At 42.4% G+C, this 22,748-nt stretch overlaps 1 protein-coding gene across 1 annotated transcript in view; it reads right to left on the reverse strand.

Moving 5' to 3' along the window:
* The window catches only part of LOC115466967 (WAP four-disulfide core domain protein 8-like), a 52,780-nt gene extending 31,453 nt beyond the window's left edge, over positions 1-21,327 (reverse strand). Inside the window, exons 1-4 of the mRNA XM_030198570.1 lie at positions 21,161-21,327; positions 13,980-14,129; positions 5,857-6,003; positions 5,418-5,540 (exon numbers count right to left, since the gene is read on the reverse strand). Coding sequence (XP_030054430.1) covers positions 5,418-5,540; positions 5,857-6,003; positions 13,980-14,129; positions 21,161-21,254 — 514 coding nt within the window. The 5' untranslated portion in view covers positions 21,255-21,327. The remainder of the gene's footprint in view (positions 1-5,417; positions 5,541-5,856; positions 6,004-13,979; positions 14,130-21,160) is intronic.
* Between the last annotated feature and the right edge of the window lie 1,421 nt (positions 21,328-22,748).

Consider the following 22,748-nt stretch of genomic DNA (forward strand, 5'->3'; position numbering starts at 1 on the left):
TTCATTTAATTTTCAGAGTTATTTTGGTCCCAGAGAAATATTTCTCAATCCTTTTTTTATAATTCTTTCCAACTTCCAGTGGATTGGAAAGAATAAAAATGAGCTCCACAAACCTTTTTGCAAGTGTGCCCTCTGCTGCCACCCAATGGCTACAGCCAGCACTACATACAAGGCTAGATGCGTGATGATAATTTGAACAGCGCATTTGTATTTGTGATTCAGTAGGATGGATAAACCACATACATTTTAGAGACCGAGAAAAAAAATAATAAAACCCTCCTCTTACTGGAATACACTACCAGAGCTTCATCATGAAGTGGATCAGGTGCAGCTGGAGAACTGATTTACTGTACCAACTTGCATTCAAGTGGCTGATCAGAAGAGAAGAAGCCTACTAAAACTTATACTTTTTTATTATTTCATATTTATTGAATTTCTATACAAATCCTTCAAGATAACACTTGTAAACAGAAAATAAGTAGTCATCAGGTGGAAACTTAGACAGAGTAAAAATATACTAAGAAATAATCTACTACTATTTAGCATTTATATAGCGCTACAAAGCGTACGCAGTGCTGCACAAACATAGAAGAAAGACACCTACTAAACCAATCCCGGGGAAGGGGAAAAGAGAACAACAATAGATGAATTTTTAATCATAAGAAAAATAAACCTAGAACTAGACCAGGGGTAGGCAACTTGGTCCTCAAAGGCCGCAACCCATGCAATCTATTACCACAACTATGGCATTGCAAAATGTTTTATTACATACTACAGAGTTTATATTAAAATCCTGTGAAGATATAACATCACATATATGTAGTGCTGTTACCCACACCTCATAAACATATATCGCCACTAAACATACAGTGGTGGAAATAAGTATTTGATCCCTTGCTGATTTTGTAAGTTTGCCCACTGACAAAGACATGAGCAGCCCATAATTGAAGGGTAGGTTATTGGTAACAGTGAGAGATAGCACATCACAAATTAAATCCGGAAAATCACATTGTGGAAAGTATATGAATTTATTTGCATTCTGCAGAGGGAAATAAGTATTTAATCCCTCTGGCAAACAAGACCTAATACTTGGTGGCAAAACCCTTGTTGGCAAGCACAGCGGTCAGACGTCTTCTGTAGTTGATGATGAGGTTTGCACACATGTCAGGAGGTATTTTGGTCCACTCCTCTTTGCAGATCATCTCTAAATCATTAAGAGTTCTGGGCTGTCGCTTGGCAACTCGCAGCTTCAGCTCCCTCCATAAGTTTTCAATGGGATTAAGGTCTGGTGACTGGCTAGGCCACTCCATGACCCTAATGTGCTTCTTCCTGAGCCACTCCTTTGTTGCCTTGGCTGTATGTTTTGGGTCATTGTCGTGCTGGAAGACTCAGCCACGACCCATTTTTAAGGCCCTGGCGGAAGGAAGGAGGTTGTCACTCAGAATTGTACGGTACATGGCCCCATCCATTCTCCCATTGATGCGGTGAAGTAGTCCTGTGCCCTTAGCAGAGAAACACCCCCAAAACATAACATTTCCACCTCCATGCTTGACAGTGGGGACGGTGTTCTTTGGGTCATAGGCAGCATTTCTCTTCCTCCAAACACGGCGAGTTGAGTTCATGCCAAAGAGCTCAATTTTTGTCTCATCTGACCACAGCACCTTCTCCCAATCACTCTCGGCATCATCCAGGTGTTCACTGGCAAACTTCAGACGGGCCGTCACATGTGCCTTCTGGAGCAGGGGGACCTTGCGGGCACTGCAGGATTGCAATCCGTTATGTCGTAATGTGTTACCAATGGTTTTCGTGGTGACAGTGGTCCCAGCTGCCTTGAGATCATTGACAAGTTCCCCCCTTGTAGTTGTAGGCTGATTTCTAACCTTCCTCATGATCAAGGATACCCCACGAGGTGAGATTTTGCGTGGAGCCCCAGATCTTTGTCGATTGACAGTCATTTTGTACTTCTTCCATTTTCTTACTATGGCACCAACAGTTGTCTCCTTCTCGCCCAGCGTCTTACTGATGGTTTTGTAGCCCATTCCAGCCTTGTGCAGGTGTATGATCTTGTCCCTGACATCCTTAGACAGCTCCTTGCTCTTGGCCATTTTGTAGAGGTTAGAGTCTGACTGATTCACTGAGTCTGTGGACAGGTGTCTTTCATACAGGTGACCATTGCCGACAGCTGTCTGTCATGCAGGTAACGAGTTGATTTGGAGCATCTACCTGGTCTGTAGGGGCCAGATCTCTTACTGGTTGGTGGGGGATCAAATACTTATTTCCCTCTGCAGAATGCAAATAAATTCATATACTTTCCACAATGTGATTTTCCGGATTTAATTTGTGATGTGCTATCTCTCACTGTTACCAATAACCTACCCTTCAATTATGGGCTGCTCATGTCTTTGTCAGTGGGCAAACTTACAAAATCAGCAAGGGATCAAATACTTATTTCCACCACTGTATGACACCAAATACCCTTACATTAGACCAAATATAGCCCGCAGCTCTTCCACTCAGCAGGATAAATAAAAGTCTCATTGAGAAACGATGTAGCTATCTCAACAATCCTTTATTTATCAGGAGAAGTCCACATTGCTCCACATCAAACTGATTATACATCCAAAATGTACTCCATAGTCAATATATTAATCAATTGAGTCACTATCAACGGTGTAACAATCCTCAGAATGTTGTACACAGTCGGGTACCACGGCATTATACTTAAGTGTAAAACAAGGGCAATAATGCTGACACTTGAGTCCATCTTTGGAAATTACTGAACCCAACACGGTCCGTGTTTCGCTCTTCAAGGCTTCATTAGGGGTCGGATATCTTATATTGTCTCATAGACTAGCTGGCAGTTGAAAACTCCACACCAGGCTCACACATAACACAGTGGGTTGACCAAAAGACTTAGGTGTTGGACTACTTGGATCTTTAAGCCTGGAATTCACATGGAACTTTATGGTATTTGCGAAATATAAGAGCACTTGTCATGTAATATAATGTCAAAAAATTAAGGCCCCACACTAGGCATGACGAATGCTATATTGGAAAGCTGACTGAAATGCCGGTGCCACCACAGAAAGGGCAAGGCAGGGAAGGGAAGCTGCTGAACACTTTCGGGGGGGGGGGGAGGGGGAGATGCTGGACACCAGAGGGAAAGGAGAAATAGAAAGGATGGAGATCCTGGGCACGACAGTGTGAGGAGGGTTAGGGAAAAAGAGAGATGCTGGACACCATGGGTAGAGAAGGGGAGATGCTAAATATGAGGAGGGGGTGAAGAAGAAGGCCATGAGTTGCCCTAGGGGAGATATAGCTGAAGGTTTATCTGGGGAGTCAGATATCCTTGAGCTGACCTTGGGCATCTCCAGAGTCAACCCTCCATGTCCATGCCTTGGATCATCCATGTCATAGGCTAGCAGGAGAGGGGAAGGGAACTTGTCAGTTCTCATCTTCTGCTGCTGTGCTTGAGGAACAGTAACACCAGCAGAGGCTGAGCTCACAATCTCCCCTGCTCAGCTGTAGCTCAAACAGCCTCATTTTCTCCTACCCTAGACCATCCTGGATTTTGATGGTGCTTGTGCACTACTGTACTCCCATGCTCACTCAGTTGTCCTCTCCTTTTACTGTGCCCCTCCCAAATATTCTTGTACACTGCTCTCTGTGCTTTCCCTCCCCCATCATTGCAAGAGTTGGAGAAATTCCTCCCCCCTCCTCCAGTTGCTCATTGGATCATTCCACTGGGCAGGAGCAGTCACAGTCAGGAGGGCCTGGCTGCAATAAGCAAAGAGCGCTTCCTGGATTCCTGGCTCAAACACCATCCTGGTGCCTGCCCTCTTCTCAACCTACCCTATCAGAATTGAATGATCAAGATCTAGCTTCTGTCTGCCATTTGGGAAGGCTTAGCTATCTTAAACCTCTTACACTGGGCATTTATGAGCATATTCATGTTTCTTGATATTCAAGTCAGTTAAGTTGTTCCAATTGCATTTTTGGTAATTGTTTTCTTATGTCTGTGTGAAGAAGGCTGGGTGTAGATTACATACAAGAGAAATCCAAGTTTGGTGCCCTGAGCACATACTCATGTTGTCATAAATAAGCTTATGTGTTGAATATGTATTAGAAAGGGGTCTGTAAACAAAAGCCCTTGGAACTTTGTTCCTCTCCCCTCACCCGCAACCAAACCAAAGAATTTGCATTGTTCTCAGTGACAGAGAAATAACAATGCATTTTTTTAAAGGTGACCCCCATTTCCACTATAGGCTTTATTGATATAATTATCCTCCAGATATGCTTTTGAAATTATTTTTTTGCTACCATTTCAATAAAAAAAAAAGTCAAAACAAGAGGAAAAAAAGGAAGGAGACAAGTTTTATTTGAAGGGTTTCATTCCAAAGGTTCTACATTAATGTCTCTGGTAATCATAATAATAATCTTTGCAAAAGTTGAAAAGATTATGCAGATGTTACTGCAAAAACCCTGATCTTTTTCTGCTCTTTACTTTGGTAAGAAACATTTTTACACCTCTAGGTGGCAGAGGTGAGGGGCACTGTTAAGGTGTTCAGAGCTACCCAGAGGCGCTGCCTTTTTTGAATCACTCACTGTGTGAGCAAATGAGCCTGAAAGGGAAGGGGGGGGTGCCCAAAACAATCCTTGCCTGCCTTTATTTTGAACAGTGATTGTCCTGAAGGCTGGGATAGGGACAAGTGAGAAGATATGGCTGAGGCAGGTGGGAGAGGCAAATGAATGCTGAGAACAAGACGTGACAGGGCAGAGTCAAAGGTGGGGAAGATGACAGTAGGAGGATTTATTGTTATTGCGTTAGAAAAGGCTTCCACCACAATACTGATACAACATGTGCCAGCTTCCTTGTCCTGTGTGGAAACAACATGGTCCTAGTAAGACCCTTGGTTTATTCGGCTCTGTAGTCATGTTGAAATATTCTGCACACTGGGAGTAACTCAATAAGGAGCTGCCTAAATTTAGGAACAGTGGAATCCTAGTTACTACTAGCAGAAAAGTACATACCATGAGCAAAACATGGGCAGAATGCGCAAATACATGCATAAATTATACTATTCTATACTTTATGCGTATTCAGGTCTATATCTAGGTGTGAGCATTTACACCAGTCATAGGGCTGGTATAAGTAAGTGATCACAGCTTAAATGTAGGCGTGTTATCTGCCACTTGTGCAAGGATTCTAGAAGGAAAAGTAGATGGCTAATTTTCATTACAAAATAGGCTTGAAATATGCACCTGCTTATCCTGTTATCCTAGGCACTCTGTTATTGCTTCCCCACCCACACCTCTAGTATCATTTCCCTCCCCCTCCCCCTCCCCCCAGCCAGATATCAGCTTTGATAAGTGTTCACATGGAGGGGCTGGGCCACTGTCACTTGATATAATGGTACCTGGCTCAGGATCCTGGCAGGTGTCCCCACAGCACTTTGAATTCCCAAAGCAGTCCTCATCATCCTGGCACTGTCTGCTAGATGAAGAGGGTGCACACTGCACTGGGCACTTGCCAGGTTTCACTAGGACAGAGAAAGACATAGAAATGTCAGTTTCTTTAGGTGCTGAAATTTTTCTTTAAACTTTAATATAAGAGACAATGCCAAAATGGCTGCTGGTGAATAGGAAAAAAACAAAACAAAATCTGTAATCCTGCAGAATTCCTGTGACTTGGAAAATAAGTACCTCTTTGTGGTTTTCCCTCATAAAATCTTCACACAGGGATTGACATGTGTAGGGGAAAACGTACCAGGACATCGCTGGCTTGTATCTGTACTTCCTGTTTTTTTAATAGCTTCCAGAACAACCCTCCTGCTGTACTCCCATGCTGACACCTACCGTCAGGCCTAACACATTGTTGTTTGCAGCCGTAGTAACAGCATCTCATATTCCCCGGACACTGCACATCATTTTGACACTGACCAGGTCCTGGACGTACATAGATACAAATCGACGCATCCCACTCTGGACATACGCCATGTTTACCTGAAACAGGAAGGCCCATAATGAACATGCTATTATATACATTTATGTTCTTGCAAGGGAGAATAGCTTCATATGTGAGGTTGACTCATTCTAACAGAAATTCAGCACGTTCTAATTTGCAAATAAATAGCTTTTCAGCAACTTGAATGCCTGGAGTAACTTTATTCCACCTGTTACTTTTATCATCTCTTTATTTATTTATTTAGATTTTGCTCACACCTTTTTCAGTAGTAGCTCAAGGTGAGTTACATTCAGGTACTCTGGATATTTCTCTGTCCCAGGAGTGCTCATAATGTAAGTTTGTACCCAGTGGCATAGCCACAGGTGGGATAGGGTGGGCCAGGGCCCACCCACATAGGGCTCAGGTCCACCCAACAGTAATACAGATTTAGCAGTAGCTGGCGGGGATCCCAATCTCTGCCAGCTGAAAACGCTACTCTCCACGATACTGGCACCTGCACATTCTCAGTTTTCAGCGCCTGCCTGCTGCAGACTGCCAAGGTGGAGAGAAGCATTTTTCCACAAGCTGAGATATTTTTTTGGTGGGGTGGAGAACACTTGGTGCCCACCCACGTCTTGCCTAGGCCCACCCAAAATCTGCTGTCTGGCTACGCCCCTGTTTGTACCTGAGGCAATGGAGGGTTAAGTGAATTGCCCAAGATCACAAGGAGCAGCAGCAGGATTTGAACCGGCCACCTCTGGATTGCAAGACTAGTGCTCTAACCACTAGGTCACTCCTCCACTCTCTTTACTTTATTCCCCTATTGTTTGTTATTTTTACTATATATTTTCTTAAACTAATCTCCCAGGTGTAGATGTTCAGTGTGGTTTAAGCGGGCAGAAGAGGCTGAGCAGTCTGGGAGCAAATACTCAGCAACACTTAACTGGACAGCCCACTTTTTATCCGCTCTGACCGCTGTGGCTCTGTCCAATTAGTGACAGGGCAGTCCATGGGCAGAGCCAGCATTTATCTGGTTAACAGCCATATTCAAAACCACTAACCAAATAACCACCCCCCCCCCCCCCTGTTTACTAAGCCGCACTAGTGGCTGGCGGTGCGCTAATGCCAACACAGCCCATTTGCTTTAAATGGGCTGTGTCAGCAATACCGCACAGCTAAGTAAATGGGGGGAGGGGAGGGGGTAAGTAAGCAGATAAAATTAGAGCTGTCCTTACTTTTATCCACCTAGTTATTCAGGTGCCAGTCTGAATATTACATGACATTTATATCCCACACATACCTCCAGAGATCAATGTAGCTTACAAACAAGAGAACTGGGCATACCCTAGAACATTGTACAAAGTACACAAGAGTGGAGGAGTGGCCTAGTGGTTAAAGCACCAGGCTTGAAATCCAGAGGTGGCCAGTTCAAATTCCACTGTTGGTTCTTGTGATCTTGGGCAAGTCACTTAACCCTCCATTGCCTCCCAGTCTCTTGGCAGCCCTGGGAGGAGTAGCCTAATGGTTACAGCAGTGGACTGAGAACCAGAGAAGCCCAGTTCAAATCCTACTGCTGCTCCTTGCGATCTTGGGCAAGCCACTTAACCCTCTGTTGCCTCCGGTACAAACTTAAGGGGGTCTTTTACTAAGGTGTGCTAGCGTTTTTAGCTCGCTTACAAATCAGCAGGAGCTAAATGCCGAGTTACCAATAGGAATATAATGGGCGTCTCAGCATTTAGCGCCATCTGATTTGTAGTGTGAGCTAAAAACAAGACCCCCTTGAATTGTGAGCCTTCCAGGGACAGAAAAATACCTACAGTTCCTGAAAGCACACTGCTCAGAAAGCTTTTAGACTTGCAGGTGGTATATAAGAAATTATACTGTAGGGTAAAGTACTAGCAGACACTTTGAGGGGTAAGGGAGCGGTAGGGAAATGGTCTCTACATGGCACTGTGCAGCAGGACATGTTAGCATATTAGGTGGAGTGGACGGGGGGGGGGGGGGTTGCTATACTAAGGGGGGAGGGGTAAATAAAGGCAAAAAGTCCGAAGTGTCTCGTTTAATGTTATTTGATGTATTTATGTTATAACCCTGTGGATGTTGATGGAAAGGCTAATATGTTGTTTCATTCACTGATGGGAAATGACGAGGGGAGGGGGGCTAATGTGTATTGATGTTTTGTGCACTAAGGACTCAATAAAGATACTTAAAAAAAAAAGAAATTATAAAATAAATAAATATCCAGGTCTAATTCAGCTGACACTGCAGGCTGAATATTGACTGCCCTGATTTTAGGGTAATGCCACTTTTGTTCCCAGTATGGTAAAACTATGACCATTTAAAAAAAACAAACAAATTAAATATACACTGTGGGCCTGATTTAATAAACTTTTTCCCATAGGCACTAATTGTGAAAAACAGCCTCAGCAAGTCATGCCTCATGTTCATTTTTCATACTGTAGTATGTGAATTGTATGTTGGTGTAGCAGGCTGTCAAAATGTATTTTCTCTGTGGGCCTCCTGCAATAGGGCCTGCACAGACCAATAGTTTGATGTAATATGACTGAAATACCTGAGCTGGCAGGGATCCGCAAGCCCTGCCAGCCAAAAGGCCTCTTCCCGGCAGAAAGAACACTTACACCCTGAGCAGCAAGAGGTGGGGCCGCAGTGGCTCAGTGACACTGCCGGCTGCACAGGGTGTAAGTGTTCTTTCTGCCGGGAGGAGGTCTTCAACCGATGGGGCTTGCAGATCCCTACCAACCACGCCAACAGAACACTGATTTTGAGTCCCCCCTGCTGCCCCCCCCCCTCTCGGCGGCTATGCCAAAAGAGGAGGTGGTGTTGCCATTCTCTACAAATCCTAACCTCAAACTCACATCAGACCTCATAACCCCTTACCTGGAAATCATGACTTGTAAACTCAATGACTACACACTCCAGGGAAGTATTTGCTTTACCCCTATTCTACCATCCACCTGTAAAGTAGACAAATGCACAGGATGATTTTGTGGAGTTGTGTGCACTCGCAATGACCTCATGGTCATACTGGGTGACACTATACTTGGACTGTGAAAATGATAGGGACACTGAAGACCTAATGGATTTCATGGGCAAGTGGAACTTTCAACAACCAACATCACCCACAACAAAGGACACCAGCTAGACATGCTAGCCTACAAACTCAAAAACCATCACAAGATGAAAATCAGAGATACACAATGGTCACCAGCCCCATGGTCAGGACCATTACAAGCTAACATTAATCCTGGAGTGGCCAAAAAGGGATAAAAAGAAAAATCACAATGTCCGACCCAACTTCAAAAAAACAAGAGGAAAAATTGATGCAGACCTATTCTGGCACGACATAAATTAAAACCGCGTTTTAGAACAGCACAAAATACAATTACCTTCCTAAATTGATGGAATGAGGAGAGTCAAACAACATTGGACAAAATAGCACCAGAGAAACTGAAGAATCACCTCAGGAGAACAATCCACCCCTGGTTCAACCAGGAACTATCACAGATGAAAAAAGCATGCAGAAGACTTGGTTGGAAATGGATTCGCCATAAATTCAATGAAAGCAGAGTGCAATGGTGCAAAATGATCCAAAAATACAAATCTGAAATCAAGAAAGCCAAAGTTAAGTATTATGAAAACAAAATAGGTGGCAATCAACCAAATTAAAAAAAAAACTTTTCAGGCTGGTTTCACATAACTTGTACAATGTAACCCATAACCAAGTTATAACAAATGTATTTCCATTATTCATATCCTATTGTAAGCCACACTGAGCCCGCAAAGAGGTGGGAAAATGTGGGATACAAATGCAATAAATAAATAAATAAGTAAATAAAATAGTCTGCTGGACACAGAGAAGCTGACAGCGGACAACAGACAACAACCCGCAGCCCAAGTGCTGGTCAACTACTTTGAACAGAAAATCTCCAATATCAAAAGAGGTCTCTCCACCTCCACAAGCAACTTAGGAGGTTACCTAGACATGACAAGTAAAATGGAAGACCCCAAGTCAGGAAATAGAACATGGACTACTTTCACACCTCCCTCCACCGACATGGTCAAAAATCTTGTGAATAAATACACCAAATCACAATGCTTTCTCGACACCTGTCTGAACTTCCTATTAAAGAACGCCCCTGATACTTTCATACACTGCCTAACAAAACATATCACATCCATGCTTAACCAGGGCCAATTGCCAAAGGAAAAAGGAGGCATCTTCCTAACCCCAATCCCAAAAAATAGCAAGATCATGCAAGATGTAATATCCAACTACATGTCTTTGGCTTCCATCCCCCTACTAACCAAGGTAATGGAGGGCATAGCTGCACATCAACTCATGGAATATATGACACACTTTTCCATACTGTACAGCTCACAATCGGGCTTCTGCCCAAACCACAGCACAGAAACCATATTAACATCGCTGGTGTCAGACCTGAGAAAAGAGATCAGCACAAGTCGCAGGACCATGATCCTCCAATTCAACATGTCATCAGCTTTTGACCTGCTAGACCATGGACTGTTACTAAACATGCTAGACAGCATAGGTATAGGAGGCAACGTACTATCCTGGTTTGAGGGATTCCTGAGCAACCGATCCTACAAAGTGAAGATGCCAAGATCCCTATCTGCGGAATGAATCCCAGAATGTGGAGTACCTCAAGGTTCCCCCATCTCTCCATCACTATTGAATATTTTTATGGCCCCCTTGGGCCACAAACTAGAAGTGAATGGCTTTAAAACATATATCTACATGGATGACATATCCATAGGCATTCCCTTTGCTGATAACATCATGGCTGCACACAGAGAAATCAAACATGCACTTGACCTAATGGAAACCTGAGCCACGACTTTCAAGCTGAAACTCAACAGTGAAAAAACAAAGTTCATGGCGATAAGCAACCCTTCCAAACCAATAATAAGCAACAAAATTCATATAGATCAAAGGGAATACACACAAGATACAAATATTAAAGTACTAGGAATACTGATTGACTAACATCTGACACTAGAACCACAAGTATTCAGATCCCTCTGGAAACTACAATGAATAAGAACATATTTCTCAAAAACTGCCTTCTGAATCCTAGTCCAAAGCCTCATTTGTCCCAGGTAGACTACTGCAATGCGATCCTTGTGGGCTGCAGAGAATACTTATTCAAAAAACTACAAACAGCACAGAATACCTCAGCATGCCTGATCTGCGGCACATCCATATATGACCACACAATGCTACTACTGTAATATCTACACTGGCTACCAATAAGAGCAAGAGGGATCTTCAAAGTCTGCACTTTCGTGTACCAAATTGTATATGGCACCGCACCAAGTTACATGATGTCACTAGCTGAACCACCGCAACCTACTCTCAAAGTGAAACTACAAGACTACCTCATCATACACCATTCCAACTGTAAAGGGGTGACCTACAAAGCAGCCCACACTGCAAACTTCCCATTTAATGTGGTCAGATGGTGGAATACATTGCCAAAGGACATACAACACGACATCACCTATGAATGTTTTCACAAAAAATTAAAAACATTTCTGTATAAAAAATTCCTCCCCTCCGAAGGGACACCACCTTTTAGGGGTGGAGGGGCTTGTGTGTTTCAATGACTTAGAGGGCTATGCTGAAGGGTTACCCATATCAGACAGGCCTCTGAAGAGAAACCAGACAAAGAGTGTCCCAAACTGGGAGAGTGGTAAGATGGTGACCTGAAGTTCGTATGCCCAACGGCCCAGCTGCCCTCTGAAGTTTCGTCTTCTTTACTTAAATTTCCTCTCTGCAATTGCAGTTACCTTAACTAAGAGGAAGGGGACAACCGGCAGTCAGCCGCCGATGGCCAGTGTTTTATCCCCTGAGCAGCAAGTGCAGGACCGCTGCGCGACGAACTGCCCACAGATGAAAGGGTTGGCGAGTCCTTTGATTAGTGCCGGCGAAGGAGCATCAACGCTCTTGGACCTGGAAAAAACAACTCCTTCACTCCCGAATTATTCAACCACCATGTCCAAAGGAGTGGAGGAGTGAGTTAGAGGTATATGCTGAAACGGAGGACGTTTACAGCAGAACCCAAATCGGCGGAACCACTCCTAAACACCTATGAGAAATCAACTTAGAGGTTTTGGCTCCCGTGGAGGTTACATTGAATACCATCTGGAAGGTGCTTCGGGACCTAACGGTGGCAGTAAATAATTTTGTTTCAGATATAATTTTATTAGAGAGTTACATGGACAACTGAACCCTTTGAGAGTAAAAAATTGATATAACAAATTATTCTACATGAGCAAGATGTGGTTTTGATTTTGAAAATGATAATAGACCAGAAATTTTGAGTAATAAAATGAATATTATTATAGATGATTAATATTGAGATTATTGTTTTTCCCAGAGTTCCGGGTATGACTCTTAAAGTTTTCCTTAGAAACATTTCCTCAAATTATTACTTTAAAAGGAGTGAAGCCTGTGAAAACTGGGATTACTTTAATCAGTGGGATTTGAATTAGAGACTTAAGTATATGCATTGTTAAATAACTTCTGTTTTTTAAAAGAGAGAGAATATAATCAGATCTATTATTTCTAACTAATATTGGACAATAAGTATGTTTTCAATGAAATGATTTGACTTTACACCGTATTGGCCTTGAAGAAGCCAACCAGATGATCAATGTGGAATAATGAATTAGACGAGTAATATCTGGGGATAATCAGGTTAATACCACGTTTTTGTTTTTCTGTTTACTGTTTAATTGATCTCCTTATCTTGTTTCACTCTCCCTATTTAGTGGTCTAAGGAAGAGAATAGAATTACCTGACTGAAATAATTCCTACATATTACTTTCTCTGTATTTCCAGCAAGTTGTTTTATCGCTTGTAAAAATTTAAATGGTTATAAATAAAAATAAAAAAATTCCTCATGATCAATGCAACCTAGCATCAAGAGACAGACAGCACAACAAATACACCAGATCATGATACCGCACTACACCCCTAGATATGTCAACTCATCCATCTATCTCTTTTCTCCCTCTTCTTGCACCCCTTGACCTGTTGTTGGTATCTCTGATTGTATTCTCATTTGTACATCTGACCTCTATCTGTATATCTGAGTTAACTTAATGTAAGCCACAAAGAACTGAGTCCCCAATTCGGATGTGTGTGGGGTATAAGTACAATAAAGTAAAGTAAAGTAAAGACTAACGAGTTAATCACACTATTATGTTCTTTCTTGGCAAAGGAAAATATGATAAACTTGGTGATTGCCTACCCCCAGTCTTCACCTAGTCTCTTTCTCTCTCTCTCTCTCTCATGTCCCCCTCCCAGCCTTTACCCAATCTCTCTCTCTCTCTCTCTCTCTCTCTCTCTCTCATGTCCCCCTCCCAGCCTTTACCCAATATCTCTCTCTCTCTCTCTCTCTCTCTCTCTCTCTCTCTCTCTCTCTCTCTCTCGTACCCCCTCCTCTGTCTTTATACAGTCTCTTTCCCCTCATCTGGTTTCCCCGCCACGACTGGTCTATCTGCAAGCTTGAGCCACACAGTGCTCATGCTAGTCTTGTGATTTCAAGTCTCACAAGACTTGTTTATGATCAGTAAATCTTTGTTATTATTGTATACCACTCAGCATTATATTATTGCTGTTACCTCTTGGGACGAATATTGCGATCAAGAAGGTTAAAAAATTGAACTGTAAGATTAAGGAAGCTTGATTACCAACTAGGCATTTATAACTATAACATCTGAATGTGATTGTAACAGAGGTTAATTAAACCAGTCCAATTTTGTTCCAGCTGGCCAAACTTTGATGACTTTCACTTTTGTTTGGATAGTTATTTTGCCCCCAAATGGATGAACAGATACAGATCCTTTTTGAATAGTTCTTTTACAAAATTCTAATGGTTCACAAGCCGAAAACCTACAGCTCCCTGTGCATTTTTTGACAAGATTGCATTCAATGGGGTGGGCACTCTCTGAACACTGTACAATCTAGGTGTGACATGGGCACCCTTACTTTGCACGGGTTTCACGCACTGGAATTTGCAATTATAGTTGCAGCACTTCTCATCCTCAGTACAGTTGCTGTCACTGCTGCACAGAGGGGTTTGATCTCCACTTGCACAAGGTAGTCCATCCAGTTCCAATGGGCAAGAGCCAGATTTTTCTAAAATAAAATTACAAAATTATTTTAACAAGTCTCTCTATTTGCCTGCAGAATGGAAAATGAATAAATAAGCACTGCAGAGCTGGAAGAAAGATAATCATTTTATTCTTGCTACAATCTAACTGCAGAAAATGCACAAAAATACTAATACAGTATATTCAGTGATGTGAAATGAAATATTGAGGCCAGTATTAAGCAGCACAATATATCCCGCTAACTTTAATAAGATATTCAGAGACATAACTTGTTAAGTAAGCACTGCTGACTATCGCAGGTTAAGGGGCTCATTTTTGCAACAGAAAAACGTTCAAAAATGGCACATAACAGCAGATGGAAGTTTTTCTTGCAAAAACATCCAAATTGCTATTTTTTGAAAGATATTTAAAAGATATTTTTCAATGTAGTTCATCTGCAGTGTGTCCAAATCACAGGGGGGGGGGGGGGATTTGAACATTTCCACCACTAGGATATTCTTCCGCCATAATGGAACAAAGCAAAAATGTCCAGGGCTAAAAGTTGGACGTTTTGGTCTTAATACTGACAAACTTCAGGATATACAGAGAGATCACAGGATATCCCAAAAAAACAGAGGTCTCTCAAAAAATTGAAGATATTTTTATTTTTATTTTACTATATATATATATATATTCTATATAATAAAAAGCACCTCCAACATTCTGAAGCTGAGAAAGTGAAGCCTTGAAGCATTCGTGCTCCTGCTGTATCCATCTCCTGAAATGACGTCACGTACTTTCGTGTAAGTAAAGGCCAATCACTGGAAGGGAATGCTGCAGAGTTGCCAGGCAACGGAACGCGATGTCACAAGCATGAGGGTGTCGTCGTCCCTCCCTTTCTCCCTCCCTCCCTTCCAGTTCCAGGCCCCCTACCTCCAAATTTTAAAAGTCAACTTCACTTACGAAGTCGGGTTTACTGCAGCCGACAGCAGTAGCGGTAACAGGCGTGCAGGCTTGACCCTTCTCTCACTCAGCTCTGTTCCTGCCCTTACGGAAACAGGAAATGAGGGCGGGACAAGAGCTAAGAGAGAGAGAAGGGCCAAGCCTGCACGCCTTTTTCCACTGCTGCCGGCTGCCGTAAACCCGACTTCGTAAGTGAAGATGACTTTTAAAATTTGGAGGTAGGGGGCCTGGAACTGGAAGGGAGGGAGGGAGGCAGGGAGGGACAATGACACCCTCATGCTTGTGATGTTGCGTTTCGAGGGGGGGAACCTAAAACTCAGAAGGAAGGAGAGAGAGAGGGGGAACCTGAAACTCGGTCCCCTGGAACTCGGAGGGAGGGAGGGGACGACCCTGGAACTTGGAGGGAGGGGGGGATGACCCTGGAACTCGGAGAGAGGGAGGGGGAGGACGACCCTGGAACTCAGAGAGAGGGAGGGGGGACGACCCTGGAACTCGGAGGGGGGGATGACCCTGGATCTCGGAGGGAGGGGGATGACCCTGGAACTCAGAGAGAGGGAGGGAGGGGCGACCCTGGAGATCGGAGGGAGGGAGGGGGAGGACGGCCCTGGAACTCAGAGGGAGGGAAGGAGGGGACAACCCTGGAACTCAGAGGGAGGGAGGGGATGACCCTGGAACTCGGAGGAAGGGAGGGGGGACACTGGAACTGGGAGGAAGGGAGGGAGGGGGGCCCATGGCACACAGTCTCATTCTCACACACACTCTCTCTCACAGACACACTCACACCCAGTCTCACTCTCTCTCTGTCACACACACTCGCACATTCACTCTCTATCTCTCACACAGTCACTCTCACACATACTCTCTCAAACATAGACACTCCGAGGGAAAACCTTGCTAGCGCCCGTTTCATTGGTTTCAGAAACTGGCCTTTTTCCTAGTATGTATGTATGTATATATAAATATTGTATTGTTATTTGACTATTTTTACTGCTGCAATTGTCTATTGCTCATGTTTGATCTAGTCTTACAGTACACCACCTTGAGTGAATTCCTTCACAAAGGTGGTAAATAAACCCTAATAAATAAAATAAATAAACATTTAAAGGATCCAACACTTATCATCCAATTAGCTTCATATCTTGCTCCATTGTGTCTAAATTCAAAATCTCTCTTACAAAAAGCAAAACAACTTTTTCAGATGAAGAATTTAAAGCACCATTTATTACTATTTTGATATTGAAACCAGCCTTAAAAAATCTTGATACATTTTATTCTAAGTTTCTATGTCTTATTTTTGATCTTTTACATTTTACATTACAACCCACTTTAAACTCTTTAGATAGACATGGGTTTGTTTCAGTGTGTGCCTATGCACAGGGAATCTTTGAAAATGAAAAAGAAAGAGATAGATTTTTGATTGTGGCTGTTTAAACAATGGTGCCATTCCTGCAGAACAAAAAATATTGTGAGACTTTTTTCCATTAGTTGATGTTGTCCTTGAATGGGAGGTTTACTCAGCTAGATTTTTTTCTATTTAGCCCTGGGGAAATATGAAAGGCTTTAAGGTAGCTCACCTTTCACTCTGGAGGTCTCTTCAAACTCCAAGCAGTTATATGCTGTGTTTGGGGAATTGTTTTGCATAACTGCTATACATGAACTGCTGGGAGTTCCAACCCTTTCTCGTTAATTGCTCGTTAAGTTTAGTGCTTCTGGCCCTCAGTGCAATGATGGTGGAGTGTGTTATGGGGAAACAGATCCTGTACCATGTTGGGCAGCCTGACTACAAAGATTTTGTGAATGGACTGTGAATGAGGGAGTGTCATACCAGAACAGTGGAGTTATGTGACCTTTTAAATTAATGTGAAAGTGTCTTTTTTCTTTCTCTTTCAGAGCTCAAGCTTTAAATTTAGGATTCTTATGGAGCCAGGATTTGATACATACATGGCTATCCTGGAAACATCTTTTGCCGGCTTCCTGCTTTTAATGTACCTAAAAAAAAATTTACTCTGCGTTTTTGCCTCCAACGCAATCTTTTTTCAAAATCCCTCTTTGCCTTCCTTAGCACTTTGCATTTGACTTGACATTCCTTATGTTGTTTCTTATTATTATTATTATTATTAATAAGCTTCCATGCACCTACTGTTACTCTATTTTCCACTCTGTATATATTCCCGGAGTTGATACTCTCCTCTCCAGAACCTGTAAGCCACATTGAGCCTACTGCTATGCGGGAAAATGTGGGATACAAATGTAATAAATAAATAAATAAATAAATAATGAACTTATCTGAGCACTACTATTAATATTATTTATTATTATTATTATTATTATTATTATTAATAGTGAGCATATTTATACTAGATTAGACATAAAATACAAAATTTTTAAACAACAGAGCAATTTAGGTTCCTAACAAATAATAAATAAAGAGTTAACATTTAATGCCAAGAAGTGCAGAGTGATGCACTTGGGGTGCAGAAACCCAAAAGAGAGATACCAGATAGGAGGGGAGAGATTAGTAAGCTCGACCTTGGGGTGAAGGTGTCCGATGATCTGAAGGTGAAGAAAAAATGCAACAAGGCAGAGGCCTTGGCCAGAAGGATGCTAGGCGGCATAGAGAGGGGTATAACCAGCAGAAGAAAGGGAGTGTTGATGCCCCTCTACAAGTCGTTGGTGAGGCCCCACTTGGAGTATTGTGTTCAGTTTTGGAGGCCATATCTTGCTAAAAATGTAAAAAGACTGGAAGTGGTGCAAAGAAAAGCTACAAAAATTATATGGGTTTGCATTGCAAACCGTACGAGGAGAGACTCGCCGACCTCAACATTTAGACCTTGCAGGAAAGGAGAAACAGGGGTGTCATGATACAGATGTTCAAATATTTGAAAGGTATTAATCTGCAAACAAACCTTTTCCGGAGACGGGAAGGTGGTAGAACTAGAGGACATGAATTGAGGTTGAAGGGGGGCAGACTCAGGAAGTATTTTTTCACAGAGTGGATGGTGAATACATGGAATGCTCTCCCGTGGGAGGTGGTAGAGATGAAAATGGTAACGGAATTCAAACATGCGTTGGATAAACACAAAGGAATCCTGCTTAGAAGGAATGGATTCATAGAATCTTAGCAGAGGTGGCAATACCGGTAATTGGGAAGCAAAACCAGTGCTGGGCAGACTTCTACGGTCTGTGCCCTGATTGTGACTGAATAGGTATGGATGGGCTGGAATGTAAATTTTAAGGAGCTTCGACATTAACTTCAGAAATTTTAGTACAAGAACAGTGCTGGGCAGACTTCTACGGTCCATGCCCTGAGAATGGCAAGGACAAATCAAACTCAGGTATACATATAGAGGGGCATTTTCGACCGGGGATGCCCATCTCTAAGGATGCCCATCTCCAAAGATGGCGCCGCAAAGGAGCGGGGCCGACCGTATTATCGAACGAGATGGGCGTCCATTTTTCATTTCAATAATACAGTTAGGGGTGCCCAAATCTTGACATTTAGGTCAACATTAAAGATGGTCGACCTAAATGCTGAGATCGCCGGATTTAGAGATGGGCGCCCTCGGTTTTTGCAGATAATGGAAACCGATGGCGCCAATCTCAAAAAACGAACAAATCCAAGGCATTTGGTCATGGGAGGGGCCAGGATTCGTAGTGCACTGGTCCCCCTCACATGCCAGGGCACCAACCGAGCACCCTAGGGGGCACTACAGTGGACTTTGCAAATTGGTCCCAGGTGCAAAGCTCCCTTACCTTGGGTACTGAGCCCCCCAACCCCCCCCAAAACCCACTCCCCACAACTATACACCACTACCATAGCCCTAAGGGGTGAAGGGGGGCACCTACATGTGGGTACAGTGGGTTTCGGGTGGGTTTTGAAGGGCTCCCATTTTCCACCACAAGTGTAACAGGTGGGGGGGGGGACTGGGTACACCTGCCTGAAGTCCACTGCACCCACTAAAACTGCTCCAGGGACCTGTATACTGCTGCGATGGACCTGAGTATGACATTTGAGGCTGGCAAAAAAGTTTTTAAAGTTGTTTTTTGAGGGTGGGAGGGGGTTAGTGACCACTGGGGGAGTCAGGGGAGGTGATCCCTGATTCCCTCCAGTGGACATCTGGTCAGTTCGGGCATTTTTTTGGGACTTGGACCTGAAAAAAAAAGGACCAAATAAAGTGGACCAAATTCTCGCCAGGGACGCCCTTCTTTTTTCCATTATCGACCGAGGGCGACCATCTGTTAAGCATTTCCCGGCATGCCCCTGTCCCGCCTTTGCTACCCTTCCGACACGCCCCTGGGAACTTTGGCCGTCCCAGAGATGGAAAGCAGTTGGGGACGCCCAAAATCGGCTTTCGATAATGCCAAATTGGGCGCCCCTGAGAGAAGGACGCCAATCTCTGGATTTGTGTAGAAAGATGGGCACCCTTCTCTTTCGAAAATGAACTGGATAAAGTATCGCATACCATGTATAATGAGTTTATCTTGTTGGGCAGACTGGATGGACCGTACAGGTCTTTATCTGCCGTCATTTACTATGTTGCTATGTTACTATATGTGAATATAACCTAATCATTCAATACAATTCAATACAAAAGTTTTTAAATCATTTTTATTCCAATATGTCACTTGAGAATTTTCCATCTTGCAAAATGGGTCCCATCAAAATATTGCTTCTTATATATTCCCAAGTGTGCCCCGACGCAAAAATGTTCTGCATCAGGGGGATATTGTCTCAAGTGTCTCCACTGGAGGTCAATTTTCTCTGACCCACTTAACAGCAAAGTATGACTTCATTTTTTTATTTATGTATTGTTAGTAAATTTTCAAAGAGCAGTTTCTCTTTGAAAATATGTTAGAGCTTACAATAGCACTGTGTGAAAAGCACCATGTATATTATCTGTGCTTAATATTGGCACTTGCATTGCATCCATTCCTGACACACACATGAACAAAGAATTCTATGGCAACCTTATAAATTGGAAAAATTGTTTTGGAGGCAGCTTTATTAAGCAATCAAAAATTCATAACCAACACAAATAAAAATGTTATTATCAATATTTCAATACAACCTTCACTTTTCTTATTACCTTTTATAAAGTTAGTCGGTGCTGACCTAGCTGCACATATTTATTCCATCAAATGTATTATTACTGCATGAACCACCTTGTAAAGTGAGACCTGCGGTGTTGTCAAGGCCTCACTTCTGCTTCTAGCAGTTTCGCACACGAGCAGATTACACTGTAAAATCCATATAGCCAGTAAATTCATTGTTCTTAAAGGAAGGCTGCTTGAAAAATTCTCATTTAAATTACTGCAACTGTGACTTAAACTACCCCTTTTAACATCCCTAAACATCGCTATCCCAACTACAAAATTACCCAAGATCCCAATCCCAACTCTCACTCTTCTAAATTTTGGGAGGGATTGGGAGGGATGAAATTTCTTGCTTCAGTTCCCTCAACTAGCTTTCCTCCTTGCTGTCCATCAATTCTCCTCAGCCCAGAGCTGTTCTCCTGCTATTTTACTCCGCCCCCAACCTTAAAAAAAACCAAACCAAAATTTACATACCCTTTTGAAGTCACCATTCTTTCTGCTCTAATTTGAATGCCTTACTAAACCTCATCATCTCTTCCCGGTGATCCCTTCTTATTTTGTTTACCCCTATTTGCTAATTAATTAAACTACATCAAAATTTCATTAATTTTAATTCCTTAAGTCTTTATAAGACTCCCATTGCAAAATAATTAAATTATCGTCTTATCGAGTATATATGTCCCCCCACCACCACCCATTTTTCTTTTATCCCTTCACCATAACAAAATATATATAGGCACTACTGCAGCAATGCCAATATTATCCACCCATAATTGATCTTATGGGTTTTCTATATTTCCTGTGGAGTTTAGCATGGAAAACTATTCACATAAGTTTGAAAATTCTGCTTACACACAATTCTCACATAGGCAAGTCCATCCTGAAATGCCTGGTTTTGGAGAAGCTAAAATATAGCCTTATATTGAAAGGTTTCTCTACCTTCTGATTCTAGTGTGTCTAACATCAGCCCCTTCTTCCAGTCAACAGCAATCTCATCTTTGTACCTATAACTGTGCTCACCTCCTGTTGTTGTTGTTGTCTGCCCGGACACAGATGTGTATATGCAGAGGTTAATGAATGTCAGTAGAAAGAAGGTGTTACTTGCTGTCTTCATGGTGCCTTCAGGAGCTGGGACGGAATCTTGAGAACTGGCCAGACTGCAGTTTATAAACTAATGCTACAGGGCCTGGCGCTAGAAAGGGAAGAGTCAATTTACAATGACAGATCAGCACTGGGACGCCTGCCACGTCTTATTTCAAAACAGCCTGTTTCCCAACACACCTGAATTAGGAAATCTGTTACAACACAAGTTTAGAAATACCCTGTATGAAAAATTGGCTTCCTAAAGTAAGCAATGAAGTGGTTTATTATGTTAGATCCAGCCTGAGCCTCCTATTAGGGACAGAGACAAATGACTCAGTTCTTCTTGCCCAGTTTTGATCTTTTTGCTCTGTTCTGATGCAGGGTTTTGTTTGGGGTTTTTTTTAAATTGGTAAATGCACCCTTTTATTCAGAGTATTCAAATAGTCTGTATAGTTTGTTCTGTTAATATTGGCATATTTATTTCATGTGGAGGAGCATTTTCAATATGACGTCTAAGTCAGACTTTGGATGTTTGGAGCTAAACGTCCCAAATCTGAATAGGAAATATATAGCCATTTTTGAAAAAGCAAAATGTCTTATCTTTTTTTCCAAAAATACCGCATATAACATGTTTTTGTGCTCTGTGCATTTATCTTTTTAGTCTGTTTTTAAAAAAAAAAAGTACAAGTGAAAAACATAGAAAATCAAGCCATTGGGATGTAGTAGGAGTCAGCATTCTTAGTAGATTAGGCACACAGACATCCCAGGGGAGCAGTGGGAGACCCTAGGCCAGGGGCACTTCTGTGGACTTCAGATAAAAGCTCCCAGGTACACATCTCACCGTTGCTCCCTTACCTTGTCTGTTGAGCCCTCCAAAATCCGCTGCCCCTAACTGTACACCACTGCAATAGCCCTTATGGGTGAAGGGGTCACATATATGTGGGTACAGTAGTTTTTTGGTGAGTTTTGGAAGGTTCACGTTTTCCACCACAAGTGTGACAGATAGAGTGAGATATGGGCCTGGGTCCCCTTTTCCACAGTGCATTGCACCTCCATTCACTGTGAACACTAATTCACTTGGATTTTCAGAATATCTCTAATAAATATTTATTGTATGCAAATTAACCTCATGCATATTTATAATGATATCCTGAAAATCCAAGTCAATTGGTGTGTACAGGGATTATAGGTTGCCTAACCCTGAAAATACCCTTGTATTCTACAAATTCATGTTTTTCTCCAAGAAATTAGAAGCGGTGAAAAACAAACAACATTATTCCAGTGAAACATATTCCAGTGGTGACATTTTGAGAATGCTTTACGGCTTACTGGTAATCATTTTATAAAGCTGAGATCCTTTATGATGACAACCGAATGCAGAGCTGAGGTGGTGATGCTGCTTTGATCTGTTTGGAAAATATTTTGATATACTGTACCACTTTCCATCTAAAATAAGAATCCAAGGCAATGTACTAATATCAATAAAAATCAGGACACATGGAGCTTATAAAATATTTTTAAAATA

The sequence above is a fragment of the Microcaecilia unicolor genome, chromosome 3 (genome assembly GCF_901765095.1).
Source record: "Microcaecilia unicolor chromosome 3, aMicUni1.1, whole genome shotgun sequence".
In the NCBI taxonomy this organism is placed as follows: Eukaryota; Metazoa; Chordata; class Amphibia; order Gymnophiona; family Siphonopidae; genus Microcaecilia; species Microcaecilia unicolor.